At 31.7% G+C, this 19,006-nt stretch overlaps 1 protein-coding gene across 1 annotated transcript; it reads left to right on the top strand.

The window, feature by feature from the left end:
• The first annotated feature begins 1,047 nt into the window (after positions 1-1,047).
• On the top strand, positions 1,048-17,044 carry LOC113402351 (uncharacterized). Its single transcript, XM_026642573.2, has 3 exons — positions 1,048-1,188; positions 5,770-6,396; positions 16,840-17,044. Exons 1-3 carry the CDS (start codon positions 1,174-1,176, stop codon positions 16,996-16,998), a joined length of 801 nt encoding a protein of 266 aa, XP_026498358.2. The 5' UTR covers positions 1,048-1,173; the 3' UTR covers positions 16,999-17,044.
• The last annotated feature ends 1,962 nt before the right edge of the window (positions 17,045-19,006 follow it).

Below are 19,006 nucleotides of genomic sequence, written 5' to 3'. Positions count from 1 at the left end.
CATGTGTCAATACATTAACAGCCTGTAAATTTACCACTGCTGGCCCTTTGAGGAGAAGGTTTGGAGCATATTCCACAACGCTGCTCCAATGCTGGTTGGTGGATTCACATGTGGCAGAATTTCGTTGCGACAAATGCCGGTTTCCTAGCGATGTTTTTCTTCACCGCCAAGCACGAGATGAATTATAAACATAAATTAAACATATGAAAATTCAGTGGTGCTTGCCTGGGTTTGAACCGGCAATCATAGGTTAAGATGCACGCGTTCTAACCACTGGGGCATCTGGGCTCATCTGCTTCGCATGTGTCAATTTGTGTATCATTTCTGCTAATTGGTATTTAATAAAGAAATATCTAGTACAAGCGCTCTCAACCATCATCATTTGATAGATTAAATAAGGCCATTATTGAATAACTTAAAGTCTTACGTAAAAATAATATCAGGAAATATAAGTTTATTATTTTTTGTAAGATTATATAGATGATAAGAAACTTCATCTTCAAAAAGTCCATATTTTTATTCAGTAGAGAGGCGTTATTGACTTTTCGATAGTCAAATATCTAACACCGGTTTGGAAATAAACACCTCGGACCTGAGGAAAACCAGCGAAAGATGTTTTTATCTCAAATTTAACTATTATGGGTTTCATTACAATAAAAAAAACATTTTTTATTTGAAATAGCCTCAACGTGTGCCAATCGATATTCCGAACCGATAGTAATTCTACATTAAAATTTATCTTGTAACATAACAGTTTAAGAGTGCTTGTAAGATTCCAATTGTATAGACACTTTGTTTTCATGATTCCAAATATCAATACATCTTCCTCAGACATATACATAGATGACATACATTCACCACAGGCAATGAACAAGGGTCGTAAACATCACAATTATTATCAATATTACTTTACGTTTACGTAAGAAGCTTCATCCCACATTGGTCCTTCGCTTATTCGAAGTTACATAACACGAAATTCTTCAAATTTGCATAACCAATTTCCTACTTATCAATCATTAAAATACGATACAAATGTTGGCAAGTCACTGGCCTGCAAACGCCACTCGCAGACAGACACCCGTTCGGCCGAGTTGTGTTTAAAACTCGTCACGTGACCGTGGCGCGGTGAATTTAATTTTTGTAACTGTGAGTGAGTTTAGAATTTAATTAAAGATGTGGCGAATTTTCGTGAGTATATATATATCTATTTTTATTTAGACATTTATTTTTATTTTTGTTTTATAATTTTATGCTGTTGCTATTTTAATTAATTTCCGTATTCAAATTCGTTCTTTTTTCTTTTTTTTAAATCGTCATAACAACTTAAAAAAATATATATATAATTTATTTTAATAAAATAATGGCGTTAAAAGTATTTTACGCAACTATTTTTTAAGACATTTAATTTATTTATTTATTTATTCTTTATTGCACCCAAACTTAAAACTAAAAATTACAATATTGCTACACAAAGTTGCATGATTAATGTTAATTAAATGAATGGATGAATTGGGTCAATATCAAGGTCATATAGATTTCGATAAAAGACATACTTATTTACTATTCGCTAAGTAACTAAGTAACTGATCATATCTAGATACTGCGGTTAAAAGTATCTTATAGGACATATTAAAATTATAAGCAATGATAAATTATTTTCACAAAAAACTATTATGGTAGGTTATTGGAACAATAATTACATTGACCCTCTCATAAAGCTTACATACTATACGAATTGGATTAATACAAAAAAAAACCTTATTTATAAAAATTAAGTTATTTGAAGTTTTCAAATAATTCATGGCATATTTTTAAACCAAGGTTGAAAAAATTATTTAAAAAAAAGTTGTTCGTTGTGAGATTTCTATTTAACAGTAGTTATTGTCGGTAACTTTACACATATTTTAATTATGGAAGGACAGAATTTCTCTACGCGGTTATATTTCAAATTTTACAATCTTACAATGTCATTGGCGGTTCGAGTACTAAGACTAAAGCTCAAAAATTAAGGGCTCAGACTAAGTTAACACTGACCCGGTCCTTGGCTTAGGACGTCTCTTTGGAGGCATAGAAATTCCGTACGTTACACCAATACCCTTAATCAGAAATAGTTTCCACAACTATTCCAAAAATAAATCATATATCTAAACCGCCCAATTACAGTCTGTGCTGTATATACTAAAATAGGTACTTTTTTTAAACTACAAATAGTTGTATGATATTTGGTTTTGTGTTGTGCTTTAGATGTTAAGATATAGGTACACGTTAGTTTCTATGGAAACAGTAGTTACTGAATAAATATAAATACTATATTGATAAATAATTAATTTCATGTAAACTTATATATTTTATAAAACGTTTTTTAATTAAATATTAGCTGCTCCCGGCGAAACTTATGTTTTTATGATAAGGAACCTTCCCGTGTGTAGGCAGAAGAAATCACCAAAGTTTCAAAACGATCGGATTAATAGCTTAATAAATCACGGAGGACAAACATACGGATATCATTTAAATCATATCAATCATATCAAATACTATTTAAATTTTCATTGCATGCAATTAAAAGTTACTTTTAATTACGCTTCAGAAGTAGAACTTATTTTTAATTATTAAACTCATTGTTATTTATTTTCGTGCAATGTCATTTCTAAATATTTTATTAACTCTTTGTTAAAAGTGAAGTATACATTGACTGGCGCCGTAATTAAATTTGCTTGTTATATCGGAAGTAGTACTGCGTTTATAAAAAGAAAGTTTCGATGGATAGATTATCTTACAATATTTATTAACTGGTTTATTTACATAATATATTTTATGACTTAAAAATAAGTAACAAAGTTTAAAATTCATTATATAATCGATAATATAAACACTGTGTTTGTTTGTAGAATTTGACCTACCAAGCATCTCAGACTTGATTCTCGCTCGGCCTATTTTACACGAGATTATTTTTTTTCATAGGACGAAGGAAAGTTACAAACGAGTAGACAAGAAACGTTACTATTTTTTAAAATTTAATTAATAAAAATAAAACATATATATCGTTTTAACAAATATTTTTTAATACGACACAAACAAAGAAATAATAAATAAATATTGGACAACATCACATACATTACTCTGATCCCAATGTAACTAGCTAAAGCACTTGTGTTATGGAAAGTCAGACCCAAGACAACATAGAAAACTAATGAACTTTTTCTACATCGACTCGGCCGGGAATCGGATCCGGGACCTCGGAGCGGCGTACCCATGAAAACCGGTGTACACACAACTCGACGTCATCAAAATTAAAAAAACATATAACGATTTTACAAACAAAGGAAAAAAACCAGCTAATCTATACTAATATTATAAATACTAAAGTAACTCTGTCTATCTATCTGTTGCTCTTTCACGGCCAAACTACTGAACCGATTTTGATGAAATTTTTATGAAGCAAGCTTGAACATGAAGAAAGGATATAGGCTATATATATAAAAAAATGGGATCAGAGACGGCCCAGTGGTCAGAACGCTTAATTGGGTGGACATGGGCCACCTGATGGTAAGTGGTCACCACTGGTAGTTCATAGATATTGGCAGCGTAACGAAGTTTAACTATTTTGTTATTTCCCTTGTGTTTGTAATGACACTATAAAACAATATCTATCAGTCTTAACATTGAATCAAAAATTAAAGAAATGCGAAATTAAAGTGATCATGTACTAATTAAAAATAAATATGATGTTTAATACCATAACGACGTAATGCGTTCATAACAGTGGAAAGCAATTTGTACGCTAAGCGTGAAATTATGTTGTCTGTATCTAGAGTATTACGATTTCCGTAATAATGTTGAAAGTAAAACATAAAATAAAATCTAGTTACAAAGTGATTATAAATAATAAAAAAAATGTATTTTTTTTTATAAATAAATATGAAAATTATATAAACTCTTTTAACACTTAAAGAATACCTTAAAAATAATACAATAATATTTTTAAAAAATAAAATTAAAATTATACTTCAATTAAACACTTATCCCCGTTATTACAAATAGGTAAATAGGTCTGTCGGCTTGTCTTTTGCAATAAGGAAGCAATCAATTGATGTGGTTTTTGGCACAGATATAATTTATTACCGGAGAAATTATGACAGTAATATCCCAAGTAGAGCCTAGTAACCAATATACCTTTCTAGGCCAAGATTCAAGTAGCCAAAAGCAATAAACTTGTATAAAATTCCCAAGCCTCATTAAGCAAGCGAAGATTCTTACCACCTAAGGAAACCTGACCATTACTAGCATGATCTATGAACCGAGAACATGCCACGCTTTAATTAACTTCACGTATCGTCAGTTTCTGGGTTGAATTTTGTAAATCGCGCCCGGTTCTATCATCCTCGATAGTTCAGGCAGGAAATTTAATGCTCGATGAATCCTGCATTATATAATAAAATGGTATATTTAACGTCAAATCTTAAAGTCCTTGATTTAAAACGGCTCAGGGAAATAGAACTTATCAAGTTTTTGTCCCATTAATGAAACTGATTAATTTGCGGACCAGAGTTAGAAAGTTTGCAGTTTACATTCCTCTTAAAAGTACGTTAAGTCGGCTCTGCACCTGATATTCGTCAGTCGTGCCCAATTTCCATTTTGTCATGTTATCAGAGTAAGGAAAAGAAAACTTCTCCGCTTATCCACTATAACATCTCCTGTCTTTGGATAGTACTTAAAATTTCCCCAACATAGATGATGATGTCCTCCAGACCAACTTCAAGGGAGTCTTGCCAACTACTTAGTACATAGACTCGAGATTTGCCGCCTTATATCTCGCCTAACCTAACCAAGACAATCTTCTCAAGATAATACTACAAACTAATAATATAAAATATATCAAATTTTAAAAATTAAACAAATGATGGCTTCGAATTGGGGCAATAATTCTATTAATTATTAAAAAATATAAATTGCATTATGGAATACTATCTTGTGAGAGAAACTTTAAGTAGCAAAAACGTTTTATTTGGTAATCTAGCGTTTAGTCGTGATTATTTCAATTATAAACCATCAAAAGTTTGTACCATTTTTTATGGAAACAATAGAACCTAAAAAACAACTTATAACGTTATGTAAGTTATAACGCTGAGAACATGTTAATACGCTTATTAAAATTCTACTAGGCTTTCCATAAACTATTACGTAGAAATTTCACCTGCTTCAATAGAGAAACCTTTATAGATACTTGTATTTTTCCATACATATATCCATAATCATCTACTTAGTGGTAGAGCTTTGTGTTAGCTCGCCTAGGTAGGCACCCACTCATTTATATTCTAATGTCAACCAGCAATATTTAGTATTGTTGTGTTCCGGTTTAAATACTGAGTGAATTAGGATAACAAAAGGCACAAGGAACATGACATCTTAGTTCTTAAGGTTGATTGCGTATTGATGATACTGGGTATAATAAAAAACTATCACTGTGATGGACGTTGTGGAGCCTTTAATAGTCTATATATTCGCATATAAGTAAAAAAATATATAACGTATCATTACACAATTAAAATAATCTAATATGAAGAAATAATAACCGTATATTATTATTTTTTATGGCATTGGTTGGCGGACGAGCATATGGGCCACCTGATAGTAAGTGGTCACCACCGCCCATAGACAAAGGCGCTGTAAGAAATATTAACCTTGGGAACTAAGATGTTACGTCCCTTGTGCGTTTGATTATAATAAAATACTCAATATGATTTCAACTATAAAAATATTTCTTTCCAGGTACTAATTATATCTCTAATCGCAAATGCTGATTCAATATTGCTGAGACAATCTCGTCCATATTCAGCAGCATCTCCAGCTCAAATAAGATTCGCGATAGAAAACAAATACGACGACACCGGACCAGGAGCAAAAAGTCCAGAATACGCTTACCAGACATACAAAACACTTGAAGAAGCACTCGTCAGCTACTTCGACGATCCTGATACTAAATTACCAGAAAATGAAAAGCAGAAAGCGTATGCTGTATTGCAAGGATCAGAGCCAATCAACTACGGACCCCCAATTAGACAACTACCCAAAACAGTTGAAGAATATACCGGATATAATGAAGCTAACGTTAAAGAAGAAGCATTAAATCAGTACAATCGTCCCAATCAACCAACCCTCTACCGTGATCCGAACACCAATCATAAATATGTAGATCTACGAGGTCTGCAACTAAATGATGTCCCACCGAAGAAGATTTTGAATGAAAAATTGAATAACGTATTCAGTTATCACAAAGTGCAGGCTGTGAAAGGCAGTCCGATTAGTTTGGCTCATTACGCGAGGAACCCTGAGGTGATAGAAGCTGAACAACATTTCGACCCCAATCCTCGCTACAGCTTCTCCTATGATGTACATGTGAGTGTTGTTTTTTTATATATATTTTTAATCATCACAGACTTGGTATAAAAAGGAACGTTAAGTGAAGCTATATTTATTGTGATATTATAATATAACATACCTTAATTTTACAACTGATAGAAACCATAAATATATAATTCGAATTCTTCGATAAATACATTAAGCTAATTTCAATCTCCAAATACCCAAGTTGCTTAATTTTTTTTTTTAAACTAGTAGACATATTTTCAGAAATTTTGGGTACATTTATATTAATTGAATGAAATTGGTAGTTTTATGTGTCTGCGTTTATTTCGAAACAGTGTCATAATCGACATTTCAGGAAAAATAAATGTAAACCTAATTTATGTTTTATTTTATACAGTACCATTTCATTAAGTATCTTTTGTAATATGCTACGAAACCTTATTTCTATTGAATCATAAGTATGTTGTCTTGTTCGTGTTATTATGCTGATCCATAAACAGCAGATATATCATCAGATACCCTAATTCTAAACTCTCAATTTAGGTTGGCTGCATATAAACAGACAAGATAACCAATTCTCACAAGTATAACATCATTGCTGTTTATAAATTTAAAAATCTAACTATCACTATTCCAGTCAGATGTTCAAAAAAGACAGCTCAGTAATAACGTTTATCGCTTTAATAAAATCTCATTGTAAGTAATGACTGTTTAGATTATATCTAGGTTTGTTGTCACAACTATAACAATTGTGGTTCTCGACAATGCTCTAACAATTTGTAAGGAATTATTAAACATTTAGTACAATAGAAACTATATAATTATTATGAGTCATTAGGCACGGCGAAAGTTTTATCAGCGAGTGAAAGAATATTCTGATAGTATCTAAATTATAGAATAATTAGTGTGAGTTAAAATTTAGGCCCGCGACTTCGTTTGCATATGCACTTAATTTTCAATTAGTATAGGTATGAACCAAAAATAAGAACACTGACTATTTGAATAAAAAATATTATCCACATCTTAGTCGTGTATTAAAAACGAACGAATCTGCTCTTTGATTTAGAATGGTTTAATTTAAAGCTGTTTTTAGAGTTTACCAGAATTATATGAATGAGTCTTAGCCACAACACCCGGAACCATTTACCGCGTTAACGTAATATCATTATTGAAAGTCGAGGCCAAACACCGTTTTTGAGTAAATCAAAATAAAAAAATCGATTAGTTTATCATGAAATAATATAAAGGATATTATATTACTTATCTTTTTTTTATTTTCATGTAGAATTATTGACAAATGCTAAGCTTTACCATATTCGCCAAGAATTAAACAAAGCTCATAATTATGTTCAACTTATTGTCTAATACATACATGTATTCATGGCTTTTTCAGACTATAGTCTATGTCTTTGCCAAACTTCATGCGAATCCGTTCAGCCGTTCTGGATAGTAACAAACAACCATCCAAGCATACTTTCCCATTTCTAATATTAAAAAGAATGTTTCAAGTCTTATTTATATCGGTTTAGTTGTTTTTTCAACTATACACTATTACGAAATACGTCTGCAGTACGATTTGTTTGTTTGGACAGATTTTAGAGTCTATTCAGCGCACGCGCCAGAGTGACGTAGACAAACAAAGCTTTCTATTGGCTGCAAGTTTTAATATCCTTGAGTAATGTGATATTATTTCAAATAAATCAGAGGCAAGATAACATATTCGTTTCTTGTTAGTGGCAAAAATTTTGTAAATCGATTTCGTAATTACGAATGTTAAATCTGCCAACCCGTATTGGAGCAACGTAGTGATATATGTTTTAAGCCTCAAAAGAAGACAAGGTCGTTAATAATAAAAATAATATATTTAATTATAAGACGAATTATATGAAATAAAGAAAAAATCGCAGACAGTGCTAAGTTGCCTAATGTTTTCTTAGTTTTAGTAAAAACTGAATTTTCATGTGCTTAATTTGTGTTTATAATTCGTCTCGTGCACAGCGGTGAAGAAAAACATCGTTAGGAAATCTGCATGTGTCTAATTTTGACGAAATTCTGCCACATGTGTATCCACCAAGCCACAATGGAGCAGCGTGGTGGAATGTGCTCCAAACCTTCTCCTCAAAGGCAGAGGAGGCCTTAGCAAACAAGCTGTTAATGTTATGTAAAAATGTAATATTTGCTATATTTAGTCAAATTATCTTCGTCTTAGTAATTAAAAATTATTATGAATTAAATGATGATGATGATGTCTTCCTGAGAGATTTCGTAACGGCGGCCAATCTCAAGGGAGAGCAGCCAAATACGCAGGACATACAATAGGGCACAAGTGTATACGCTAAGACAGGTGCACTCGAACTCGCATAATCAAATCGGATGAGACCTTACCTGCTTTTCCGAGGCAAGTGTCAAATTACAGACTCCGGGCAGACCCGATCTCGGGTTTGAACCATGGACCTCGCTATACGCGGCCCTTTATCTAGCCACTAGACCCACGAGGCACCTGTAAACTCTCCGTCCTCACCTGTTATAGTCCAAACAACCATAAAATAGGCAACCTTGAACTATTCCTCACTCACATTGTCGATGCAAGGCCGCGCTGAACGAAGGTGAAAGTTACGATTGCGTTGCCGTTAAGTAAAAGTCGGTGAGACATTTTTTTAGTAAAATGTTTTATTAAAACATCGTTTGTATTACGTAACTGATAAAAATCGGTATATTCGTGTTGTCTTGAAAAGTAATCGTTTAAAAAGAGGTCTATCACAATTGATACCTCATAGCACACGTATAAAACGTCTATGCAAGACGGCCTTATCTCATAGCAAAACTTTTGTTAGTTAGAGTAAACCAAATATTTACTAAACGTGAAGAAATAAAATACGAATATTTACGATCGATGTATAACGACTTCTTGTAATGGCTTATGGTAACTGTATGAAAGCCGAACTGACCGCAGAACACGATCTTGAATGTCATAAGCGACATTGACAAAAGTTTAATTATGACGTTTAATTGCGTGTATCTTCGCACCAAAATAGCGTATCAGAGGTCGGTTTTCGAGATTTCACCAGTGAACTCTTACACAATACATCTCTACTTACGGTCTTGAAATAAAAACTCTTATGTATTTATCAAGACAAACATAAAATATGCCTTATTCGGCTTTGAACTGATAAGAATCTCAATCAGTTTTTCTTAATTAATAAAAACATAAATATAAGCTAATACTTATATGCCCCATAATTTCAAATTATAAAACCAAGTTCCACAAACTGTGTTCCCAAAACATTTAAATATGGGCCTACAAATTGCTAAGCAATTGCGAGCGCCCCAACACCATACGCACAAACACTTTCGTTAGTCCGTTTCACAAATTGTATCCACGGATAACCTCATAAATGTTTTATTGTGCGTAAAGATTTTATCTTGACTATCAAAATCACTCGCATATTTAACGCTTGTTAAAGGAACTCGTTACGAGAATTCGACCTCTATTATTCAATTAAGATAATAGTATTTTAAATTGTTTTATTATATACAATATCAAATATATAAAGAGGAATGTTATCGAATATGATATATTTAAGTTCTTTAATAGGAAGATGTAAATTATTTTGTATTTAAATAACTAGTGCATTGTGAGGATTAATAGCTCGCATTATAATGTTTTTTTTTAATCCAGTTGGTGACTTTCCTTTGGTTTGGTTGTGGTTGAATTAGCCTCGCTTTCTCTCTTGGGCTATGTGACGAATCTCTTTGTGTTAACTTAACAGTGCGAACACAAAAAACGATTGAATATATCCCGTATAATAGCATAAATTAAGAAATATATGTATCCGTCAATAGACTTTTTAAAGACGGTGACTATTTTTATTGAAATATATTTAATGCCTCAAGTAGTACATTGAATTTTTAAAGATACTCGTAATTTTGTTCTTCAAATGGAAATATCTCACGTGATCAGCGTGCAATTAACTTAGTATCTACTAACAGATATTGCTAAGAATTTTAATGTTCTGTATAAATAGTATTATATAAGCTTTATATACACCTTGATATCAATATCAATAAATGAGGAGACATTTTTTTGTAACGCCTAACTGAAAATATACTAAAACCAATATACATAACACACGAGAAGTTACAACGCTTTCGGAGAAGATTTTAGTATACAATATTAGACTTCAAATTTAGCAAATATCTAAACGTGATGAACGTGAATTTTGTGTTATTTTAAGGTATAAATGAAATCGATGTCTATCTATTACAAAATCAACCCGGTTTAATCTTAAAGGATAATATTTCGTGACTTCTAGTCCGATCAACAGATATAAAAATCTTAAGTATTACCCGATAACTCGCTCTAAGTAATACAATTTATAATATTACACTAATCTAATTAAAACATTTTAACAAATCGGTGTGATATAAATTTTATCAATATATTAAAATATCGAATAGATTTATACACAGCTACAACAATTTAAATTAATATATTTTATTTAATTAAATTACAAAATTCTTTAACATTAAAGTGTTTAAAGTTTCAGTAATAAGTCGATCCCGAACCCTGAGGCTAATTTTAATCACTTGATTTATAATATTAGCAAATCTAATATTGCGAATGATGGTCTAAAAACCTTATATTTAAAATCAAAATATATATTAATTCAAGTAGATTCTTACTGGCACTTTTGAGTCACCGGATTACAAGATTAATTTAAAATTACCATTATATTTTATATTCATGACCCAGATTCGAATTGGCGAATAAATGCAAATACTACTAATCAAGATAACCCCCTATGTTTTACGCATCTTGTTACAAAATTTTATCAAATCATATCTAGATCAATGTCGATGTTACTACACTATGAATTACTAACGTTAGATCAAAACTATTGTCTTAACAAGGTCGGTTTGAAGGAATTTTATGATTTTAACATACATTGCTGGTTATGTACGTAATAGTATAAACCTTTGATTTTGATATGAACTTGATTATGTTCTTTCATTGTGATGGTGCAGTGGTTAGATCCCATGAATCTTAATCAAATCAAATCATAATATACTTTATTCAAGTAGGCTTTTACAAGCACTTTTGAATCATCATTTAACAAACTGTTTAAAGTAAAGCTACCACCTGTTCGGAATGTAGATTCTACCGAGAAGAACCGGCAAGAAACTCAGTAGTTACTCTTTTTCAACATCTACAATCAAACATTGTAGGTTCAAGCTTGACAGTGCTAAGTTTTTCTGTGTTTTATTATTGCTATTTTTTATTCCAAAACATAATCGACTTTGTTAACTTTTCCAGTCCATCTATCGTGGCTTACCTAAAACATTTAAACACACCTTAGATTTAATTCCATTTTATAAAAAAACTATTAATCCCCCCTGTAAGCCCCCCGGTGTTACAGACGTGATAGGATATAAGGCGGGTAAAGCGAAATATGATATTCTCAATTTTGTTTTTATGGCTTAGTTTGTTGGGCCACCTGATAGCAAGTGGTCACCACCGATCACAGACAATGGCTCTGTAAGAAATATTAACCATCCATCAGATATTCTACTGCCAAACAGCAGTACTCAGTATTTTTGTATTCCGCTTTGAAGCCAGTGTAACTACAGGCACAAGGGACACGACATCATAGGTCCGAAAGTTGGTAGCGCATGGGTGATGTAAATAAATCGTAATTTTTAAATGGGCAGTGATGAACACTTATCATCGGGTGGCCATTTCTCCGTCTGCCGACCTATTTTATTGCAAAGGCATGTTTTTCACAAACATATTTGCAACAATGTACATAAAAAAGCTTTTTCGATAGAATCATTCACAAACTATGTAGAAAAACGAAAAGTAATGATAAATACAAAATTGCAGACTCGTATACGATGATTAAATAAAAAAATCCATAGGTAAATTACTTACTTTAATAATTTACATCAAGTAATCAATTAAATTTAAAAAATTAAGCTCCAATTAAAATACATTATAACAAACAAGGCGTATATAATTATATGTTATTATTCTATACGAGATTATACAGATGATAAAATGGCTCGATAGGCGTCCGTTGTATATACAAACATTTTAATCAGATAAATATTATTTATAAATGCTAATGAAGAGTTACTAGTGAATTTATTACCGGCCGTTTTAAGTAAATTCTTCATTTTACATTCCAAACAACAGGAGTGAAATTCTTAAACATTTTTTTAATTAAAATAATGCGTAATCTCACGATATTTATATTAATAATATTAGAGCAAATTAAAGTAGTAGAACTTGTTATGTTTATCTGTATCAAGTTCTTTTTACCTAATTTTTTTTTTAAATTTGTCGGCTAGTGCCTTAAGGAAAACAAAATTATAAAAAAAAAAACATATAAAATTGACGAAGATGTCATAACATACACAACGAATAATAACCTCTTCGTTTTTAAAATCACTAAGGGTAAAGTTTACTGCTGAAAATCCACCTAAAACGAAAATTATTTTTAAGCGTAAAGCAGACGGCGCAATGTACATTGTTTATTAAGAATGTTCATAACAATTTCGTGTATTCACGATCAAGGTAGGAAGCGATATAGTGCGGTCGTTACACAACGTACGTATGATTCGCAGTAACGTGCTTTTATAAATTGAGCCTTAATATATGTTAATACAGTTCATAATAGTTATACGTAAAGAAATCCAATCACTCGGATGTAAATTGGAACGCGAGTTCGGTGAAAATATAATTACATTATGAAGGAAACAAAAAAATCTTTCTTTTTATTCGACCACAGTAACAGCAACAAGTATCGTCCGGTTGTGTGTATGTTTGCTACAACCTTGACTATAAATGCCGTACCCATTTACGATCATATCATTGGATTCGTAGAAAGTTACACTGTACAAATCAATCAACATAATATTAAATTTAAAGCAGTGCGTAATGTAGATTCTACCATGAAACGCCGACGAGTAATTCGATACCAGAAGGTTTGCAGTGTTTTCACAAATAAAATTAAATCATCTAATAAATTCAAAACTTGAGTAGTTTTTTTTTTTTATTTATCATGAAAAACCGACGAGAAATTCAATATGAGGTACTTTTGTATGATTTTTCACAGATAATATTAAATCACCAAATACATTCTTAATTTAAATAGTTTATTTATTTATTTATGTTAGATTTGAACTGTAAATATTGACTATCGCCCAAAGACAGCACTGTAAAAAATGTTCCTTATGTCTGTACGTACTGACTCACTCGCCATTCCAACGGTGACACAACAATACCAATTAATATTACTATCTGTAAAATAAGTACTAGTAGTCACTCTTTTCCTTCAATTGATTTACGTAGGCATTGCCTGCACAAAATTAACGAAAACTAACACCACGCGTTCTTTTTATCGATATAATCTTATATTAATCTATATATTTTTTATTTACATTAACATATAATTTCTTTTGAATAATTAATATGCGTTTACATTACATTACATTTCCGTAAAACTAAGTAACCTTTATATTTTTAAATAATGATTTATTATAATTTAAAAATAAGGCGACTATAAAATTAAAAATATACCAATTTAAATTTCGAAACGCCCTTGCTTCTGAACTTGTGCAAAACCATTTTAAAAGGTATAATCACTTAAATTTTTGCACGATAAGCGAATATTGCGATGTAACCAGTAAGATGTCGTTGTTAAATTTTTTCGCTAACCTTCAAACTGAATATTTTCGTGCGTTAATATTTTTAATTTTTAAACTGTTCTTTTTTTTAATATTGAAATTATTTGGCCAAGGATGAACATGACAATATTCTTTTTAAAATTTTACACAATTACTTACTAATGTTAATTTTTGATGTAAATTGTTACTATTTATTTGATACTTTATAAAATAGTTTTGCATATATTTTAAGACGAATACTTAAAAACTAACCACATAGCTATTTAAAAAAAATATAAGTAGTTACTGAAATAACTTTATACGTTTATCTGGTAAATTAAGTGTGTAGTATATTGAGCAAATGTCTCTTTTCATTGAAGGATTATGCTTGGAGATCCATTACGCAGCTCTAATGTGAGTTTATTGGGTTTTTCTGAATATTTTTTTAAGCAACAGAGTTTGATCTCGATCATCCTGGAAACTACGTTAAGCCGTGCCCTGCTCCTGGTATGCTTTATGATATAGTTAGGCGGACGTCTGAAGTTAACTGGTCATCACCGCCCAGAGACAATGACGCTATAAGAAATATTAGTCATTTCTTACATCACCAATGCGCAACCAACAGAGGAGATCATCAAATAAACTTTTAATATATCATTTAAAATTTTAAAACAACAACAAACTAAGTTTAAAACAATTTATTTACGTGTGTTAAGGTCGTGTCTGTAATTTTATAGTGCCGGTATCGACATTCTTATAGCATTTAACTTGTATTGCGGTACATGAGATTTTTTTCCGAAATATTTATTTTTATCTGAAGGCGGATTGCAATTTGGTTAATTTACACTTACTACTTAAATATATTTACATTGAAGTTTATTTATTGAATGGAGTAACGTATATTTTCTCATAAATATATAAATATACATATATATCATTATTGAGTTGTATTGTTTATATCTTAATATACATTAATGACTTTATATACTATATGTAATATAGTTCCTAATATCTTTCCGGTAGTGGTCGATTGCCACCCCATCGGACTATGATTGCGTACCTTTGTTACTTCTCTTGTGTACAAGAACGTCGATTACGCAGTATATTATGTACTGTAATGTCGATACATAGTCCTAAGACAATACGAATATCATACCTAAGAATATCATAATAACTGAGTTCAGTTAGTCAGTTACAATTTTTAAATAAAATAAAAAATGAACTACCAAACACTTAATGTTCTATCCTGGGCAGATCTCTGCCCATTATTATAAGCCTGTTAGAATTTCATTCGGCACACGTTATGAATTATTACTGGATCTTGATCCCGCAATCTTCAGTTAAGAGTGGTTTAACTACTAAGTAACCTGGCGTCAATCCTTTTTGATAACTATTTTAATAATGTTATGTAAAGGGACCAGTCACACCATCTAAACGAGCTCAAATATTGTGTTACACAACCAAACTAATCATGCTCATTATTAACTCTATAAACAGAGATGGCCTGGGTTATTTTCAATGTTATTCATAAGTGTATTAGCAAGAAATAATAAATTACATGTTTTTAGCGGTTTGCAATTAATTTGCGCAAGATCCTGCAATACGTACAAAAATATTGAATATTACTTATAATCGATATTGCAATATAGTTAGTGTATCGGAAGAACAGCACTTCAGTTTCGGTTACTAAAAGATTATTTGGGGAGAAAAATAATTTAGCTAGATTAAAGAGGTATTCTTAAAATAATTATTGGTTTGCCCTTTTACAATCTCAAGTTTGAATTCCTGGTTCTGAATTAATGGCGAATCAAATAATGAATGAATGCTTTTTTTTACTGCTCTATACAGTAAAATTAGCTGTGCATGAAAGAGCTATTATAATCACTGTATAGTATAAAACAAATTCGCTTTCCGCTGTCTGTCTGTCCCTATGTACGCTTAGATCTTTAAAACTACGCAACGGATTTTGATGTGGTTGCTTTTATAGATACAGGGAATCAAGAGGAAGGTTTATATGTACAATACATGCAAAATATAGTACAGAAACACTGATAATTTAAACTTACATTGCAAACGCTTGCTGAACCCTACGAGATAGATCAAAATAGTATACTATAGTAATGTACATCTTAAAAAGGCCTACAAAAAAGTCCGCGATAGTATATGTCTATCTCCTATGGATAACCAACAATAACCACTTTTTATCTTTTACTTTTTACGAAAAATAATGGCTTATTTACTAAGCGATTTTAAGCAATACAGCATTAATCATTATCCAATTAATTACCTTCAATACATTGCGCATTTAATATAGATCAATATGGCCCTTAACAGCATATAATTCAAATGAATGTTTTCTAAGACATTACAGTATTAAAATGCAGGGACATTACATAGCGGTTTGTATTATCTAATGACGAAAAATGAACGTCATATATAAAGACATTCTGTACTATATTTAGTATCAGTATTGCACCCGTGCGAAGCCGAGACGGGTCGCTAGTATATATATAAAATCAACAGTTTATAAATATCCCAATGGTGACCTAATGCTTCCTCTTTTAAGAAGAGAGCAGAAGGAAGGAGATTTCTCTTTTGAGGAGGTTTATAACTTATTCACAGTTTCTCTGATGGTCTGAATGGTTGGATACACATTTGGCAAAATTTTCTTCCGACATCTTCTTCACGAGGTTTTCCTTACCACGAAATAAATTATAAGCATGTAAAAAATCTGCATTTAATTGCTTAGTGAATGAGCTCTTAAAATAAATACATAGTTTAATTAACGTGTGTATATATTTTTTTCAGGACAAACACACAGGTGACTCAAAATCTGCCCACGAGATCCGTGACGGTGGCAACGTCCGGGGATACTACTCGTTCGTCGACTCTGATGGCAAGCAGCGCACCGTGCACTACACAGCTGATGACAAACTGGGCTTCAGGGCGGCTGTGCAACGCACGTAATCCCTGCACCAACTCACAATAGAAAAAACGAGAAGTGTCTTGGGACACACGGTTGGAACGAAGTTGCTTTTGCGATTTAATATGTATTAAATCATACACAATAAAATCAATTAACAAAGTTTGAGAATAACTAAATAACAATGACAAAATTGTTATTTAAAATTCCATTACAATTATTAACGACACCAAAAAATTAGTTTCAATAATATTCTATAAGAGCACAATAAAAAGGGAGAGCTTACTCCTTTCCTTACTAAGTTCACTTTACCGTAAGCCGCGTAAAAGAACTTCGTTCCAATTGCTGTTTGAAGTTTCAATGAAAGAAATTAAAAATATCCAATCATCACCACCATCGTTGCAGCCTGTGTTCACCTTCTACTAGGCGTGTGCCACTTGTCTATACTGGTCATTTTGCAGTCCTCTAATTCTATATCAATAATTCTCCAGCTGTTCTAGAAGTATCGTTTAACCAACGAGCTGCTAAGTCTGCCCACCGATCATCCTATTCTTGATCACCGTTCTGTGATAACCTTAGATTATTTTCCGCCCCTCGAACCCTATGTAGTAGCGGATTTAAAATGGGCTTCCTCCAATCAGTCTCATGGCATACATTTCTTCTTCATTGGCAGGATGTTTAAATAACAAGCTTGTATAAACGCTATTATTTAAAAATACGGCATTGAGTTTTGCTTTTTCCTAGCATCATACTTGACACAAAATGATACCCTTTTACATGTCTAGACTCTCAAAGTGGAAAAAGCGTAGTATTAGTGTCCAACTCTTGGCCACTAACTACAGGCATACTACTACAATAGTTGATTACCTTTGATGACGTTTGATTGATGACGTTTGGCACATGTCAAGCTTAGCTGTCACGCAAACAAAGATAATGTTCAGTTAGATATATAAATATAAAAGATAATACCATTTGCTTTAAAATAAAATTCAATTAAAAAAGTCAAGAGCAAACTGTTCATGATTTACGTAATTGCTTTTGTTATTTCACTCGAATTCCGTTTTGATGATTATTTATAAATAGTTCAATATTTTTTTTTATTTCTGGATTATTTATACCAAAATTGACGTCCAATCATACAACAACAATCAACGTTGATAAACTCAATCAAATCGAATGTATTGAATTTGTAGAACACCTTGAACACCATACTTGAGATATGCGGACACGAAATTTGTGCTTTTTTTTATAAAATCATCATTCAAATCTATATAAAAAGTAAATATATAAGAAGCATTACCAGTCAAATCTTGTACATAGAATTGTTAAATAGAAATGTGTCTAGATGTGTGTTTAACTTTATAGGAATATATTTCAAATCATCATAATGTTTTAGTTAAAGCGTATAAGCTAATAACTATATAATAACTATACCAAAGCATTATGTTGTCATCGGTGAGCCAGTGCAACTACATGCACAAGGGACATAATACCTTAGTTCCCAAGGTTGGTGCCGCATTGGCGATGTAAGGAATGGTAAATATTTCTTAAAGTGCCATTGTCTATGGGCGGTGGTGACCACTTACCATCAGGTGGCCCATTTGCTAGTCCGCCTACGTATAAATAGTAAAACTGATTAGCAGCGACAATACTTTTGTTTCTTACATTTCATTTTCTTCATCACATCATATTGATATTACATTTCTTAGGTAATCACTGATCTTTCTTCTCCCTCTTTCTTCACTTTCAGCTAGACGAACATTTATATGGATTTTTTTTTGTTATGTTTATATGTTTCATTGTAAGTTCAAAGTCATTATTTAAATATAACTAGCATCCGTGCGCGGCCTCATACTTCAACCTGCCTTTGATAGTCTACGTGTAAATCGGGACATATTCTCTATTCCAAATGCCGTCCGTCCAGCAGTCCAGTTTTTCGTTATTAGTAATAAACACACAAACATACAAACGCTTATATTCATCGTATCTGTAGAAGAGGAGCTAACTGAGTCAAGGTGTTCTATATACTTATTCGGTTCCACTATTTTTCGA

This window comes from Vanessa tameamea, chromosome 12, assembly GCF_037043105.1.
Source record: "Vanessa tameamea isolate UH-Manoa-2023 chromosome 12, ilVanTame1 primary haplotype, whole genome shotgun sequence".
Lineage (NCBI taxonomy): Eukaryota > Metazoa > Arthropoda > Insecta > Lepidoptera > Nymphalidae > Vanessa > Vanessa tameamea.
This window is presented reverse-complemented; position numbering and strand designations above follow the sequence as displayed.